We start from the raw sequence: 18,064 nt of genomic DNA on the forward strand, positions 1-18,064 counted from the left end.
AAACACATTGTAAAATTTATGGCAAATCCTCAGGATAGGCTATCAATATCTGATCGATGGGGTCCGGCTCTCGGAACCCTCACCTATTAACTGTTTAAAGGGGCCATGGAGGGCGCTGCTTCCCCATAATTTCTAACACATGTACTGCACAACGCGGTCATATTTTTAGAAGCTGTGCACAGTGTTACCGCTTTATAGTATTACAGCGCCGTGGCCCCTTCAAACGGCTGACCGGCAGTCAACCCACACCAATCACATATTGGCATATCCTGAAGATAACCCCTTTAAATGTGCACTAACTTTAAGAACATATGCTAATCTAATAGGATACCGAATTTATATCAACTTTGTAATTTGGTTATTGTCAAAACGTAGTCGTTTTATCTGTGCAAATTCTGTGTGAAGTTACGGTCACTAGGTGTCTCCCTTCCCGTTATCTGCTGTCCACCTACTGTTGTCAAGCAAAATCCATTTCTAGTTACAGCGGATAGGAGACTGACTGCAGGAAGTGGGGGGCTTCTCTGCCAAAGCACACTCCAGTGTCTTCACACCTGCCCATAGGAGGAAGAGGGAGGCCCATATAAGTCTATGCGGGGAGCAGAGGGAGAGAGACACACACACTGCTGCCCATAGAAGCCTATGGAGATGGAAGGGGAAGCAGACTCTGCTGCCAATAGAAGTCTATGGAGTGTGGAATATTCAGCTACACTGCTTAGTACTGGTATATAATGTGCTCTATGATGATTCCGCTTCTAAGGGTGTGCTACAGAGAGACAGTGGACCAGGATGTTCTCTGCTCTGTGTATGCTGTGTATGGGAGACATGATAGCAGTTAGACTCTGCTAGCTAAGGGAAACTGAGAATTAGAGAGAGAGCCTCCAATGGGGAAAACTGCCATACACAAGTCATATAACGGCCAGATATAGTGTTAGGGTATGTGCACACATAAAATAAAAAATGTCTCAAAATACGGAGCGGTTTTTAAGGGATATCAGCTTCTGATGTTCAGACATTTTTTAATCAAAGTTGCGTTTTTCGCTGCATTTTAACGGCCGTTTTTGGAGCTGTTTTTCTATAGTTTTGAAAAACAGCCGCGTAAAAAATGCCCCGTCGGAACAGAGCGCCATTTTTCCCCATTGAAAGCAATAGGCAGATATTTGCTTCCGATTTTTCAGCAGTTCTGCTTCCGATTTTTCAGCAGTTTGAAAACACTCCGTGTGAACATACCCTTACACTTTATGTGCACACACGAAAGCTTATTCTGAAAAGTCACATGAAAGGTTAAGTAAACTTTAAGCATAGTTCTCCATCATGCAATAAACATATGTACCTTATAAAAGCAGGTCTTCTTAAATAAGAAATAAAAAATATGGTTGTTCATAGTATCTGTGATGTGTAACAGAACTGTGGCAGGCTTACCCCAGGCGCCTCCTCAATGATTTTTTGGTGTCTTCTTTGCACACTGCAGTCCCGCTCAAATAAATAGACTGCATTTCCATGTTGGTCACCAAACACTTGCACTTCTACATGTCTGGTAAAACAGGATAAAAAATATGTAAAATATCCAGTGTGAATAAGGCTTATTATGCATGCATTATCTAGTAGCATCCCTTGCAAAATGGGGAATCTCTTGGGTGATTTTCTAAGTCTTGCCCAATCTTCTGATAATTGGCTTAACTATTTCCCGACCGCTTGCTGTGTTTTTACGGCCAGCGGTCAGGGTCCTTAACACCCGAGCCATAGACTTTTTACGGCTCGGGTTTTAACTTGATCGGGCAGCTGAATGTTGGGTCTCCAGCTGTCCGTGACTGCCGGGGACCCTGAGGAGAGGATAGAAGAAGCTTTCGCTGCTTCTGTCTTCTCCGATCACTTGTACACAGCGCTCAATGAACGCTGTGTATAGGAATAGAGGCAGCGGCCGCGCCGCTGTCTCTATTGGTCCCGGTGATCATGTGACTGGTCACATGATCGCCGGGTGCCGTTAGTGGCAGACTGTTGCTGGGTCTAACTAGACCCAGCACAGCCCTATTAGTGACAATCGTCACTATGAGAGGGCTGATTTCCCCTGTAACTGGGGCTGCTGTGCAGCTCCAGTTACAGTGGAAGAGCCTGGTGTAAAAGAAAGAAAAAAATATATAAAGTTCCCCAAAGGTCTTTTTTGACCTTTGAGGGACAGACCATAGTAATAAAAAAATAAAAGTGCAAAAAAATTAATAATAAATACACATAAAATACCCACCCCAAAAAAAAACGTCCCCCCCGCCAATCATTGTTGTAACGCTAGTGCTGACCCAATTACCCTAATATAGACATGTAATATATTAAAATTTACAGTAGACAATGACGATTACAAATAAAAAGGTCTATTTTAGGGTAAAACTATGTTATTACCCAAAAAAAAAATAGCTGAAACGTAAAAAACCTTATTTTTTTACTATTATTTTCAAACTTTATGAATAAAAATTCTAAAATAGCAAGAAGGATATGTATAAAAATGATAAAAAAAAGAAACCTGCATTGTCTACGGAAAAAAACATCACAAAAATCACGTCGTTAGCCCAACAAATAAAAAACTTATAGCCATTTAACTAACACGTGCTAAAAAGGGCTAAACGGTGTCTGGTCCTGAAGGCTCAAAATAGCCCGGTCCTGAACTGGTTAATCATAAGCATGTATAATTTAGTGGTAATCATTATATGTAGTAATAACTGAGGGGGAATTAGTTATTTTATTTAAGTGATGGTTCTTTCTTGACGGATGCACTTTGAACCGCAGACATTTGAAAGATGTACTTGAAAGGTTCAAACAGCTGAAGCATCTGAAAGGGTTAAAGCAGATGTTGGCAACAATATAATAATGCAAAAGCACCATATTAAAATGTCAGGTCATATTAAGCATTTTAACATTGAGACTAACAAAACTTTACCTTGGATTGTCCACAAATTTTTCAATCAGCATGACATCATCATTAAATGATTTTCTGGCTTCTCTTCGAGCGGACTCCAATTGATCCACAAATTCTGCCTCGGACTTTGCGATTCTCATGCCCTAGATTTTAATAACACTTAATCATTAGATTGTTAAACGAAGGACTGCGCAGTCGATTTTGCTGTGGATTTCACACTTCTGCGGTGAAAATCTGCGACATAGTAGGCATGTCGCGGATTTGAAAATCTGCATTATCTCTTAAATCCGCAGGGGATAGATCTGGTGTGAATAGGGCTTTGAAAAAGTCATTTACATGTATTGTACTGCACTTTCTTGTGGATTTTCCGTACAGAATCCGCAGTAAAACTCCACATCAAATCTGCCAATCTGTTTACGGTTATTTTAATGTAAGGCTTAAAGGGGTATCTCAGCAGGAAACATTTATCACCTATCTACTGCATAGGTAATAAATATGAGATTGGTAGAATGGGGGACCCCTCAACACCCATGAGTTTGTACGGAGTGCCAGTGGAGCGCTTTTGCATTTACCACCTAGTAGATAGGTTATACATTTTTCCGCTAAAATATGCCTTTAAGGATTCTGGTAAAACATAAATAAAAAAAAATTACCTTACCACCTCCCCCGCGGACAGCTTTAATCATCACAGGATATCCTATCTTCTTAGCTTGTTCTTTAAGGTGCTGATCAGACTGGTCTTCACCATGATAACCTTCTATGATGGGGACACCAGCGCCTGACATAATTGACTTTGATGTGCTGAAAGAAAAAGATTTTGGGTTTTTAAACTCTATTCTCACAAAAATATTTGCAGGACCAGGAACAACACGCTAAATATTACCTCTTAATCCCCATATCTCTTATAGCAGAAGAAGGAGGTCCTACAAAAATGATATTCTCTTTCTTGCATAGTTCAGCAAATTCTGTATTTTCTGACAGGAAACCATAACCTGGATGAACAGCCTATCATAAAACATTATGTGATCATTTGTACAAAATACAAGAATATGTCAATATAAATGTACAATCCAAGGAAGGAGGCCGCACTCCAATTACTTCGAAAAAAATTCAAAACATTTATTCACCCAATGTAACTCTGTTTGCATTCTCAATATAAGCGTACATATTGCTCGCATTGCTTAATTTGCAATATTAAATATAAAAAAATACATAAATAAAATACATGTTTGGCTTGGTTGGGCAGGAAAGCCACACCTAGTTATCCCCAGGATGACTAAAAAAACATTCACCCCAAAAAATTGTAAAAAAATGTGAAATTGCTTTTCTCGAGAATGGCCAGCCAGCATTATCTATACACATTAGATAGTACTCACTAGCGTTATAACCACTTAATAAATTCTCAGCCTGCTGACTTTGTAGAATAGGCAAAACAAATGTATGTGTATGTCCCCCGATAATCATTATTTCTCCAGACATCGGTTAAGTCTGCTAGTTTTTAACATTCCGATACTTTATTCCCCCAACACAAAAGTGCTCCAAAAAAGTGTCTGGAAACGACTTCTCCCCTCTCTCTATAGTAGTAGTAAACAAGCACGCTTGGCCAATCTGAGCGTACATCTTTAGGAGGGAGTACGGAGATAAATCTGTCAGTTAATTGGACAGCAATCCTATGAATAGTTTAGTTCAAATTACTCCCTATTCTTGCTAACCTACTATTTGTAGGTTAGCAAGAGGGTAGAAGAAGTCTAGTAACACAGGATTTCAAGATCAGACTACACAAGGTTGGTTTTTTTAGTCTGTGACCACAGAGACACATCAGGCTGCAGAGATGCTGTATACACAGAAAGCTAGGATATTGTTAATACGTGTATTTGTGAAGTTGCTTCATTTTTTGGGGGGTCAGATGCATTGATGCAATATAAAAAATGGTTGCAAACGTGCACATAGCATTTCAATTGTTTTAGGACCAGGGTTCAGAGGTGTTAGGCAGACTTGATATATGTCCCTCTTGCCTCACAGTATTTATAGATCACCGCTAATAGGATTAAATGTATAGTGGCTCTAGAGATTGCTAATGCCTCCAGCTGCTTGTAACCCTGGTTAAGGTAGTACTAGAATTAACTAGTTCAGAGTATTAAATGTGCATCTTCTAGTATTAAAATAGAAGTAATTACCAATAACTTCTACATTGCAATAAAGTAGGAACATGTTACCTGGGCACCTGATGTTCTAGCTACTTGTATTATTTTGTCCATAGAAAGGTAACTTTGTTGAGAAGCAGCTGGTCCAATAAGATATGCTTCATCCGCCTGGTAAAAAATGAGGTTTGAAGCATTAAAGTAGTGGAAATATAAAACTGTAAATTAGGGATGTCACGATACCAGAATTTGGACTTCGATACCGATACTTCGTTTAGTATTGCGATTTCGATACCAATTTCGATACTTTGCCAACAGTAATAAAAAAAAAAGTTCTTCCGTTTTCTGATGTGAGGCGCGAAGTGTGATGTATTTTGAATGCGCCTCACATTAATAGTAATTAATCCCATCCTGTTTCTCAGTCATAATGGGTTAATGTGTGAGGTACATGATGGGGTTAATTACTATTAATGTGAGGAACATGGAGGTTAAATTCATCACACCTCGTGCCTCACATTAATAAGTGAATGAAAGCCGTGTTTATTTCTTTTTTTACAGCGTACACATCATAAATGATGCAAAAACATTGTTGTGCGCGCCATTACTGAATGTGTGTATTTTATGTATTGAGACTTATTTTAATGTTTATTGTAAAAAAGGTGAATGTGTATTTTTTTAAAATTTAACAATACTTTGTTTTTACTTTATTTTTAAACTTGAATGTACTGACATATATCAGATATGTGCCAGTACATTAGCCTGTGTACAGATAGTACACAGGCAGTTGTTAGGACATACCCAAGTATGCCCTAACAACAAGAAATATGGTAAGACAGCCCTGGGGTCCGTCAATAGACCCTGGGCTGTCTGCCCATATATGGTATGGCCCTCGATCGCGTCACAGGAATTCCCTGTGACGCGATCCAGGGGCATCCCCCCTTCTCATTTTCTCCTGAATGCTGCAGTCAGCTGTGATCGCAGCATTCAGGGGAATAGCGGCGGAGATGAGAGGTTTCTCTGATCTCCGCCATTATAGAGCGGGGCTGCGGCTGTGTAATACAGTCATTGCCCCGCTCCTGACAGGAAGTGCGCGCGCGGTCAGCACAAGGAGGTGCTGCCGGCGCTGCACTAATGAGCGGCGGTTCAGGCACCGAGGACAGAACATGGGGGTGTTTTGTAGTGCGCCCGCAATGTTCTGTCTTCAGTGCCGCAGATCATTAGTGCAGCGCTGGCCGCATGACATCATCCTGACCCAGAGCAGTTGCCAGGACTCAGGAGCGGGGCTGTGGCTGTATTACACAGCCGCAGCCCCGCTCTCATACTTTCATGTATTACTATACTGAGCTGTGCGGCTGCGCAGCGAAGTATCGAAATACAGGAAATAGCGGTATCGAACCGTTTAGGGATGCACAGTATCGAAACCGTATCGAAGTTTCGATGCATCGTGCATCCCTACTGTAAATAGGTTATAAGTGCTGTATGAGTGGTCTATAGAATAATTTATTGCAATCATTTCCCCTTAGCCATTATACCATACCCAGCTCATAGGACTTACAGTATAATGCAGCAATTGTGTCAGATTTCCAATCACATATTAACTAATCATCCTGAAAGTGTTTGGGCGCTCTCTATATTGTCAAAGCTCCTCCAGATTTCAGCTTAGACACCTACAGTATCAATAACACCTTCTGATATGTACATTATATATATATTAGCAAGATATCCCCTTGACATTTTCTAGAATTGTGATTAACTAGGAAACTACAGTACCAATGAGACATGCATGGAATTCCTGTCTGCTTCACTATAAACAGCCACGGATTGTACTCCCATCTTCTTAGCTGTCCGCATCACTCTGCAAGCAATCTCTCCTCGGTTTGCAACCAGAACCTTCTCAATCTTACTTCTTCCTATGTAACAAAACACAATAAAAAGTGAGAGTCTGCTCTGCTACATTACCATATCCTAAACTATTAGGACCTAGGTTTTAGTTTTTTTTATTTGTAGCGTGATCAATCAATAACAGTAATTAGATATTCATAGACCGAAAAATAAACTAAAGCCACTGGCACAATAAATCAGGCCGAATTCCCACGAACAAGTGTCCAATTAGCGATGAAAAACTGTCATTTTCCACGGCCGATTTGCATCCATGCGGGACCCGTTTTCACAAATCCTTCAAAGACTTGAGTCTATTGAGGGATCCGGAAAAACGGGCAAAAATAGGACGTCCTTTATTTTCACGGGCCGTTCACACGGTCCGTTAAAAAACAACGGTCATGTAAATAGCCCCATAGATGTGCATTAATTTTATTTCAGCCGTGTGACGGCCGTTAAAAAAACGTCCATCACGCGGTTGATTATCTGTCGTGTGAATAAGCCCTAAGTATCAGGGCTCTCCCTGTATAATAAAGGTGAATTACTCATGTGAATAGTGGCATAGCACGGTCTATCATTACTTCATTATTGTCTAATCATAGTATGCGATCTTTGCACTATTAATTTACAGTATGGATATTCTCTAATGTGGCAGAGGAGTTTTTGGGCTCCTCTTCAGGCACCGAGGCCTGAAACAAGTGCAACCTGTGCACCCATACCTATGCCAGTGCCTGGTGCCCAGTGTAACAAGAAGAATTAATTTTATTAGTTGGAGCGAGCACCAGTTTACTCACCACAGCAAATTTTTGAAGCAACCTTCACTGTAAGCTTTCAATATGATAGTATGTGTCTATAAAGTGTTAACAGCGCTACTCAGAGATAATATGAAGATGTTTAATATGCATAATTATGCAGATTCATGTGTGTGTACTTTCTATACTGTGGAGTAATTCATCACAGATACAACAGTATCGGTCAGTAGTCGACATGTAACAACATTGGATTATTCTGTGTCATTCTTATATTGTCTTTTGCCAATCTTTAATTTATTTTGCAACAAATCAAGATATCAAATGTTGTACACCATTGTTGCTTTTGGATTAGTCTTGCTTATTATGCCAGCCTGCATAATAAAAAGTGGAGCACGCGGGGTAAACAGTATGAAACGCATACAGCATATGCTATTATAGCCACAGAAAATGTGCCAAAAAATGGCAAATGGAGCTTGATACACGTGGGTCATTGTTACAAGGATGTGAGTTTTCCAAGTATATAGAGGCAGATTTACTATTCAAAATGCGCCAGTTACGGTTTAAAGAGGCTCTGTCACCAGATTATCAAACCCCTATCTCCTATTGCATGTGATCGGCGCTGCAATGTAGATAACAGTAAAGTTTTTTTTTTAAACGATAATTTTTGCCCAAGTTATGAGCAATTTTATATTTATGCAAATTAGCTTTTCAATGGACAACTGGGCGTGTATTGTGTTTTTACCAACTGGGTGTTGTGAATAGAAGTGTATGACGCTGACTAATCGGCATCATACACTTCTCATCGTTCCCACCCAGCTTCTTTCACTGCAGACATACAGCGTGACGTCACCCACAGGTCCTTCAACATTGTCGTCGGACAAAGAAGATACATCAGCTCCAGGCATCCAAAAGGTTAATATGCTTGTCTCTAGGGAGTTTGCTATGCTTACCAGCACATACCCTGCACTGTACTCTCTGACGCCTGGAGCGGATGTGTCTTCTCTCTTCCGACGCCAAGGTTGAAGGACCTGTGGGTGACGTCATCATTCCCAGTCAGCTTCTTTCACTGCTGACACACAGCGTGACGTCACCCACAGGTCCTTCAACCTTGGCGTCAGAAGAGAGAAGACCCATCAGCTCCAGGCGTCAGAGGGTACAGTGCAGGTAAGCATAGCAAACTCCCTAGAGACGAGCATATTAACCTTTTGGACGCCTGGAGCCGATGTATCTTCTTTGTCCGACGACAATGTTGAAGGACCTGTGGGTGACGTCACACTGTATGTCTGCAGTGAAAGAAGCTGGGTGGGAACGATGAGAAGAAGTGTATGATGCGGATTCGTCAGCGTCATACATTTCTATTCACAACGCCCTGTTGGTAAAAACACAATACACGCCCAGTTGGTAAAACGAGAAAACACGCCCAGTTGTCCATTGAAAAGCTCATTTGCATAAATATAAAATTGCTCATAACTTGGGCAAAAATGATAGTTTTTAAAAAAAAACAAAAACAACTTTGCTGTTATCTACATTGCAGGGCCGATCACATTCAATAGGAAATAGGGATTTGATAATCTGGTGACAGAGCCTCTTTAAATGGAGACAGAATTGTAGTGTACTTGTTGTTAACGGTTTTAGATAATTTACGCTGGACAAGAGGACCTGGCTTAGAGGGAAAGAGAAATGTAGCCTAGCAGAAAAGAGCATGGCTTACAATGCACCACTTTGCCCCAAAATGTTGGTACAAAACAATTGTACACAGCTAAAGTAAGCCAACAAAGAGATGGCATAAAATTTGAGAAAAGCATCCAAAGATGCACCAAATGTATCAAACCGCATGAGCCATTGTGATACATTTGTCTAATTTAATCTAGTTCTAATCTGTGTGATTTTAGAACAATATTAATAAATCTGCTGAAAACATCATTAGATCAACAATCAATCCACCAGTTTATAATATAATACCAACATGTAAAAATATGAATCTCAGAGAACGAGCATAGCATACCTGCGGATGCATGTCTTAGGGAAGTAGAGACACATCTCCATGTCCTATAAAAGGTGTAAACAGGTACAGGTCAATAAATTGACACAAAATCGAACTTTTTTATTAGATAGATATATATATATTACATAGTTACATAGTTAGTACGGCTGAAAAAAGACACATGTCCATCAAGTTCAACCAAGGGAAGGGAAAAGGGAAGGAAAAATTTCTACACATATATATATATCTCCTTTAAAGAGGATCTGTCACCAGTTTATTAATTCCCTATCCCATAACTCATCTAATAGGCGCTATGATGCCGATAACTACAGTGTGATTTTTTTTTTGTCAAAAACATTTATTATTTGCGAAGTTATGAGCATTTTTCTAAATATGCTAATTTGTCTATAATAGCCAATAAGGAGGGGACTCTTTTCACTCTGGGCAGTGTAATGTTTTCTGTATGACGCTGTCCAATGGTGATACAGATTCTCCCCTTCCATGCCCAGCAACACAGTGTGATCTTATAGTATAAAGCTTCCATTCCAGACTGTGTTTTCAACTGTTTCACAGCCCGAGATCAGTCTGTTTGAAGTGATCCCCCTTCCCTCCAGCCTCAGTCTCTCACACTGTGTGAAACAGCTTCATGCTGATAGGACAGCGTCAGAGGCTGTGAGGTAGCTCCACCCCAGGAGTGATCCTGACGGCCCGCGGCCATGGCCATTACAAAGGTTCTGTGGGGGCCATATCATCACTTCCAGGGCTCCTTGTTCTTCTTTACACTGAAAATATTTCTTAATGACATTGGCTGTATGTTTTGGGTAGTTGTCCTGCTGCAGAATAAATTTGGAGCCAGACACCTCCCTGACCGTATTGCGTGATGGATAAGCATCTGCCTGTATTTCTCAGCATTGAGGACACCATTAAGGGTATGTGCACACACACTAATTACGTCCGTAATTGACGGACGTATTTCGGCCGCAAGTACCGGACCAAACACAGTGCAGGGAGCTGGGCTCCTAGCATCATAGTTATATACGACGCTAGGAGTCCCTGCCTCTCTGCAGGACAACTGTCCCGTACTGTAATCATGTTTTCAGTACGGGACAGTAGTTCCACGGAGAGGCAGGGACTCCTAGCATCGTACATAAGTATGATGCTAGGAGCCCGGCTCCCTGCACTGTGTTCGGTCCGGGACTTGCGGCCGAAATACGTCCGTCAATTACGGACGTAATTAGTGTGTGTGCACATACCCTAATTCTGACCAAATCCTCAACTAGATTTGCTGAAATGCAGCTCCAAACTTGCAAGGAACCTCCACCATGCTTCACTGTTGCCTCCCTGCTGCAGGGAATTCCGGCCAGAATGTCTACTGAGAAAAACCGCATACAAAAAAAGTTTCCTACTTACGTATGCTATGGTGACGCGTCCCTCTGCTGTCATGCAGCCCGGCCGCCTGGAATACCGTTTTATCCCATGTGACCGCTGCAACCTGTGATCAGCTGCAGCGGTAACACGGAATGAAACGTCATCCAAGGAGGCCGGCCTGGACAAAAAAGCACAGAATTTTGGAGTAAACATAAGATTTATATTTTCTGAGTTGCGATTTTTGCAGCGGAACTGCAGCTTTTCCGCCACAAAAATCGCAACATCTGCTATTTGTTGCAGCTTTTACCTCCCCATTGAATTCAAAGGGGTAAAACCTGCAACAAAAAAACTGCAATTATGCAAATACAATTGACATGCTGCGAAATGTTTAAAAAAAAACGCACCGCAGATCAATTTCTGAGAGTTTTTATCCACTTTTCATTAACACAGCGTGTGGATGAGATTTCGTGAGATGTCATCCACTCTTCTGTCACTGTATTATGCTGCGGATTTTCCACAACTAAATCAGCTGCGGAAAATGCACAGAACTTATGCTACGTCTGAACTACGTCCCTTACTTTGCAGCATTTTTCCACAGCTGCCTAAAACTTTTGCACAGCACTGTGTTTGTGTGTATATATATATATATATATATATATATATATATATATATATATATATATACACACACACACACAGTGTATAGCTGGCAGTCTCCTCGGACGTGTAGGTATTTGTATACATATGTAACCTTATGGAGAATGAGAATTCCGTTTTCAGCGGTTATAAACTCGTATTTCTAGGCAATAAATAACCCACCGGTAATGTAGCAGAGCTGAAAGGGCCGGACAGCGTCTTCTGCTAAGAAACACTAAGGTGGCCGCCATATTAGTGTCTCACTAACAATTCAGTGAACCTTCTTACACGCCCCTTCCGCATGTTTGACACCTGAGGGGATAACCCGTTTTGCTTGAGTCGCAAATATAACAGAACAAATGATTATTACTCATATTTATTTTCCTTTAGAAACCATACTTTATTATTAGCGGATAGTTTTATCCTCTGAAGGACCTTCATGACGGCACAGTCACATGACCGGGTTGTCAGTATACCATGTGACCGCCCATTTACTCGATGTGCAGTTCAGTAAAATGCAGGGGAGATGTTCGTCTACGTGTCTATTAGACTAAACGTTAAAGATGTTCCTGGTGCTGTGCAATGTGTGCCGTATAATGTATGCCGTGTAATGTATGCCGTGTAATGTATGTATTGGGGACGGGGGAGCCTTGTAATGTATGAGGGTGTGACGTGTAATGTACGTGCGATGTATGAAGTAGTGTTGTGTAATGTATATGAGGTAGTGCTGTGTAATGCATGTGAGGTGTATGAGGTAGTGCTGTGTAATGCATGTGAGGTGTATGAGGTAGTGCTGTGTAATGCATGTGAGGTGTATGAGGTAGTGCTGTGTAATGCATGTGAAGTGTATGAGGTAGTGCCGTGTAATGTATCTGAGGTGTATGAGGTAGTGCCGTGTAATGTACTTGAGGTATATGAGGTAGTGCCTTGTAATGTATGTGAGGTGTATGAGGTAGTGCCATGTAATGTATCTGATGTGTATGAGGTAGTGCCGTGTAATGTATGTGAGGTGTATGAGATAGTGCCGTGTAATATATGATGTAGTGCAGTGTAATGTATGTGAGATGTATGAGGTAGTGATGTGTAATGCACCTGAGGTAGTTCCGTGTAAAGTATGTGAGGTGTATGAGGTAGTGCCGTGTAATGTATATGAGGAAGGGCCGTGTAATCTATGTGAGGTGTATGAGGTAGTGCCGTATACTGTACGTGCAGTATATGAGGTAGTGCCGTGTAATGTATGTGAGGTGTATGAGGTAGTGTTGTGTAATGTATATGAGGAAGGGCCGTGTAATGTATATGAGGAAGGGCCGTGTAATGTATGTGAGGAAGGGCCATGTAATGTATGTGAGGTAGTGCCGTACAATGTACGTGAGGTATATGAGGTAGTGCCGTGTAATGTATGTGAGGTGTATGAGGTAGTGCTGTGTAATGTACATGAGGTAGTGACGTGTAATGTACGTGAGGTGTATGAGATATACAAGAGAAAAAAGGAGTCCATACATATCAACATATGAAAAAATTAAACATCTTTATTGATAACATAAAATACATTAAATGACAAAGATAGTGAATCTAAAATAAATCCTTGTAAGGATCACAGATGTATATATATATATATTTAATACACTGATGGTATACACAATTACTGTAACTCAATGTAGCTCCAACATAGGGTGCATCAAAATAGGAGTAAATTTCAAGTGTAAACTGTGTAAGGAAGGACAGTGTGCCTAACTCAGAAAGGCCTATAGTAACTGAAAAGTAATTGGTGCCTTGAAAGAATGGCATAAAGCCAAATTTAAGTCCGATATATGCACTTACCCATGTATGGGAGATTGAATGTGACCCAGCGGTATAGGAGAGCGCCCCGACGCGCGTTTCGCCTGTGACTTTCTCACCCCTTGAGAAAGCCACAGGCGAAACGCGCGTCGGGGCGCTCTACTATACCGCTGGGTCACATTCAATCTCCCATACATGGGTAAGTGCATATATCGGACTTAAATTTGGCTTTATGCCATTCTTTCAAGGCACCAATTACTTTTCAGTTACTATAGGCCTTTCTGAGTTAGGCACACTGTCCTTCCTTACACAGTTTACATTTGAAATTTACTCCTATTTTGATGCACCCTATGTTGGAGCTACATTGAGTTACAGTAATTGTGTATACCATCAGTGTATTAAAAAAATATATATATACTCAATGTATACATCTGTGATCCTTACAAGGATTTATTTTAGATTCTCTATCTTTGTCATTTAATGTATTTTATGTTATCAATAAAGATGTTTAATTTTTTCATATGTTGATATGTATGGACTCCTTTTTTCTCTTCTATATCATATATTGTTAGAGTCCTTATCTCTAATTATTCATATGGGTGGTTGAGTGTTGTCTCCCACCTTTATACGTATTTGTCCTGTGAGACATCCTGTCTAATTAGTGAGGTGTATGAGGTAGTGCTGTGTAATGTACGTGAAGTGTATGAGGTAGTGCTGTGTAATGTACATGAGGTAGTGCTGTGTAATGTATGTGAGGTGTATTAGGTAGTGCCGTGTAATGTACGTAAGGTGTATTAGGTAGTGCCGTGTAATGTACGTAAGGTGTATGAGGTAGTGCCGTGTAATGTACGTAAGGTGTATGAGGTAGTGCTGTGCAATGTGAGGTACATGAAGTTCCGGGTAATGTACGTGAGGTGTATGAGGTAGTGCCGTGTAATGTACGAGAAGTGTATGAGGTAGTGCCGTGTAATGTACGTGAGGTATATGAGGTAGTGCCGTGTAATGTATGTGAGGTGTATGAGGTAGTGCCGTGTAATGTACATGAGGTAGTGACGTGTAATGTACGTGAGGTGTATGAGATAGTGCCGTGTAATGTACGTGAAGTGTATAAGGTAGTGCTGTGTAATGTACATGAGGTAGTGACGTTTAATGTACGTGAGGTGTATGAGGTAGTGCTGTGTAATGTATATGAGGTAGTGCTGTGTAATGTATGTGAGGTGTATTAGGTAGTGCCGTGTAATGTACGTAAGGTGTATTAGGTAGTGCCGTGTAATGTACATAAGGTGTATGAGGTAGTGCCGTGTAATGTACGTGAGGTGTATCAGGTAGTGCCGTGTAATGTACGTAAGGTGTATGAGGTAGTGCTGTGCAATGTACGTGAGGTACATGAAGTTCCGGGTAATGTACGCGAGGTGTATGAGGTAGTGCCGTGTAATGTACGTGAAGTGTATGAGGTAGTGCCGTGTAATGTATGTGAGGTGTATGAGGTAGTGCTGTGTAATGTACGTGAGGTGTATGAGGTAGTGCCTTGTAATGTATGAGGTGAGGTAGTGCCGTGTAATGTACGTGAGGTGTATGAGGTAGTGCCGTGTAATGTACGTGAAGTGTATGAGGTAGTGGCGTGTAATGTACGTGAGGTGTATGAGGTAGTGCCGTGTAATGTACGTGAGGTGTATGAGGTAGTGCCGTGTAATATACGTGAGGTGTATGAGGTAGTGCCGTGTAATGTACGTAAGGTGTATTAACTAGTTCTGTGTAATGTATATCAGGTAGTAGTTCCGTGTAATGTACGTGAGGTGTATGAGGTTGTGCCGTGTAATGTACGTGAAGTGTATGCGGTAGTGCCGTGTAATGTACGTGAGGTGTATGAGGTAGTGCTGTGTAATGTACGTGAGGTGTATGAGGTAGTGCCTTGTAATGTATGAGGTGAGGTAGTGCCGTGTAATGTACGTGAGGTTTATGAGGTAGTGCCGTGTAATGTACGTGAAGTGTATGAGGTAGTGCTGTGTAATGTACGTGAGGTGTATGAGGTAATGCCGTGTAATGCACGTGAGGTGTATGAGGTAGTGCCGTGTAATGTACATGAGGTGTATGAGGTAATGCTGTGTAATTAAGTGAGGCAGTTCTGTGTAATGTATGTGAGGTAGTGCCGTGTAATGTATGTGAGGTGCATGAGGCAGTGCCGTGTAATATATATGAGGTAGAGCCATGTAATGTACATGAGGTGTATGAGGTAATGCTGTGTAATTAAGTGAGGCAGTTCTGTGTAATGTATGTGAGGTAGTGCCGTGTAATGTATTGGGGTGTATGAGGTACTGCTGTGTAATGTATGTGTGATGTATAAGGTAGTGCCATGTAATGTACGTGAGGAATATGAGGTAGTGCCGTGTAATGTATATGAGATGTATGAGGTGGTGCCATGTAATGTATATGAGGTAGTGAGGTGTATGAGGTGGTGCCTTGTAATGTATGAGGTGAGGTAGTGCCGTGTAATGTACGTGAGGTGTATGAGGTTGTTCTGTGTAATGTACGTGAGGTATATGAGGTAGTGCCATGTAAGGTGTATGAGGTGCCGTGTGAGGTATATGAGGTAGTACCGTGTAATGTACAGTACGTGAGGTGTATGGGGTACTGCTGTGTAATGTATATGAGGTAGTTCCGTGTAATGTACGTGAGGTGTATGAGGTAGTGCCGTGTAATGTATGTGAGGTGTATGAGGTAGTGTTGTGTAATGTACGTGACGTGTATGAGGTAGTGCCGTGTAATTACGTAAGGTGTATGAGGTAGTGCCGTGTATTGTATATGAGGTAATGCAGTGTAATTAAGTTTGTTGTATGAGGTAGTGCTGTGTAATGTATGAGGTAGTGCCGTGCAATGTATGTGAGGTGTATAAGGTAGTGCCGTGTAATGTATGTGATGTGTATGAGGTAGTGCCGTGTAGTGTGTGTGAGGTGTATGACGTAGTGCTGTATAATGTATGTGAGGTGTATGAGGTAGGGCCGTATAATGTACGTGAGGTATATGAGGTAGTGCCGTGTAATGTGTGTGAGGTGTATGTGGTAGTGCCGTGTAATGTATATGAGGTAGTGCCGTGTAATGTACGTGAGGTGTATAAGGTAGTGCTGTGTAATGTACGGAGGTATATGAGGTAGTGCCGTGTAATGTATGTGAGGTGCATGAGGTAGTGCCGTGTAATGTGCGTGAGGTGTATGTGGTAGTGCCGTGTAATGTATATGAGGTAGTGCCATATAATTTATGAGGTAGTGGCATGTAATGTACGTGAGGTATATGAGGTAGTGCTCTGTAATGTATATGAGGTAGTGCTTTGTAATGTATGTGAGGTGTATGAGGTAGTGCCGTGTAATGTACATGAGGTGTATGAGGTAGTGCCGTGTAATGTACGTGAGGTATATGAGGTAATGACGTGTAATTATGTGAGGTGTATGAGGTAGTGCTGTGTAATGTACGTGAGGTGTATGAGGTAATGCTGTGTAATTAAGTGAGGTAGTGCTGTGTAATGTATGTGAGGTATATGAGGTAGTGCTGTGTAATGTACGTGAGGTGTATGAGGTAGTGCCATGTAATGTATGAGGTAGTGCTGTGTAATGTATGTGAGGTGTATGAGGTAGTGCCGTTTAATGTACGTGAGGTATATGAGAAATTTGAAAAATAAAAAACGGACCAAAGGCGCTGCGATAATGGACAGGAAAATAAAGACTTTTAAACTGACATCACGGCAAAGTTTTAATGACAGAGGCTACGCGTTTCAACACCGGACTGGTGTCTTCATCAGGCCAATACAAAATGTGTAGTTCAAGCACATTTATATACATACAGGAACAGGAAAAAAACCGCAACAGGGACAACAAACTTTGTTTGCTGTGTTTTGGACCTGGCAGCAGCCCCCAATGCTCGTTTGACACCTAACAGTGTTCATTGGCTATGGTGAGCTTATATCCAACAAAGTTTGCTCCCTTGCCTAATCTAGCTTTTACTTTGCACTATGTGGCGCCGTGTCTTTTTTTTTCTTTCCTGTTTTAGTGAGGTATATGAGGTAGTGCCGTGTAATGTACGTGAGGTGTATGAGGTAGTGCCATGTAATGTATGAGGTAGTGCTGTGTAATGTATGTGAGGTGTATGAGGTAGTGCCGTGTAATGTACAGTATGTGAGATTTATAGGGTAGTACTGTGTAATGTACGAGAGGTAGTGCCGTGTAATGTATGTGAGATGTATGAGGTAGTGATGTGTAATGTACGTGAGGTAGTTCCGTGTAATGTACGTGAGATGTATGAGGTAGTGCCGTGTAATGTACGTGAGGTGTATGAGGTAGTGCCATGTAATGTACGTGAGGTATATGAGGTAGTGCCGTGTAATGTATGTGAGATCTATGAGGTAGTGCCGTGTAATGTACGTGAGGTATATGAAGTAGTGCCGTGTAATGTGCGTGAGGTGTATGAGTTAGTGTCGTGTAATGTATGAGGTGAGGTAGTGCCATGTAATGTATGTGAGGTGTATGAGGTAGTGCCGTTTAATGTACGTGAGGTGTATGAGGTAGTGTCGTGTAATGAGGTGAGGTAGTGCCATGTAATGTATGTGAGGTGTATGAGGTAGTGCCGTTTA

General features: G+C 41.3%; 1 protein-coding gene across 2 annotated transcripts in view; it reads right to left on the minus strand.

Moving 5' to 3' along the window:
- MCCC1 (methylcrotonyl-CoA carboxylase subunit 1) overlaps positions 1–12,136 on the minus strand; it is a 29,918-nt gene extending 17,782 nt beyond the window's left edge. The window contains exons 1-9 of one of the 2 annotated variants that reach the window (XM_075861679.1): positions 12,064–12,136; positions 11,848–11,976; positions 9,682–9,725; positions 6,817–6,956; positions 5,122–5,217; positions 3,789–3,910; positions 3,559–3,706; positions 2,927–3,048; positions 1,420–1,531 (exon numbers count right to left, since the gene is read on the minus strand). In XM_075861679.1, the coding sequence (XP_075717794.1) occupies positions 1,420–1,531; positions 2,927–3,048; positions 3,559–3,706; positions 3,789–3,910; positions 5,122–5,217; positions 6,817–6,956; positions 9,682–9,725; positions 11,848–11,915 (852 nt within the window). In that variant the 5' untranslated portion in view covers positions 11,916–11,976; positions 12,064–12,136. Of the gene's footprint in view, positions 1–1,419; positions 1,532–2,926; positions 3,049–3,558; positions 3,707–3,788; positions 3,911–5,121; positions 5,218–6,816; positions 6,957–9,681; positions 9,726–11,847; positions 12,037–12,063 lie in introns of those variants that run through there. The other variant, XM_075861680.1, reaches the window with a different exon arrangement.
- Positions 12,137–18,064: the final 5,928 nt, after the last annotated feature.

This window comes from Rhinoderma darwinii, chromosome 4 (genome assembly GCF_050947455.1).
Source record: "Rhinoderma darwinii isolate aRhiDar2 chromosome 4, aRhiDar2.hap1, whole genome shotgun sequence".
NCBI lineage: Eukaryota > Metazoa > Chordata > Amphibia > Anura > Rhinodermatidae > Rhinoderma > Rhinoderma darwinii.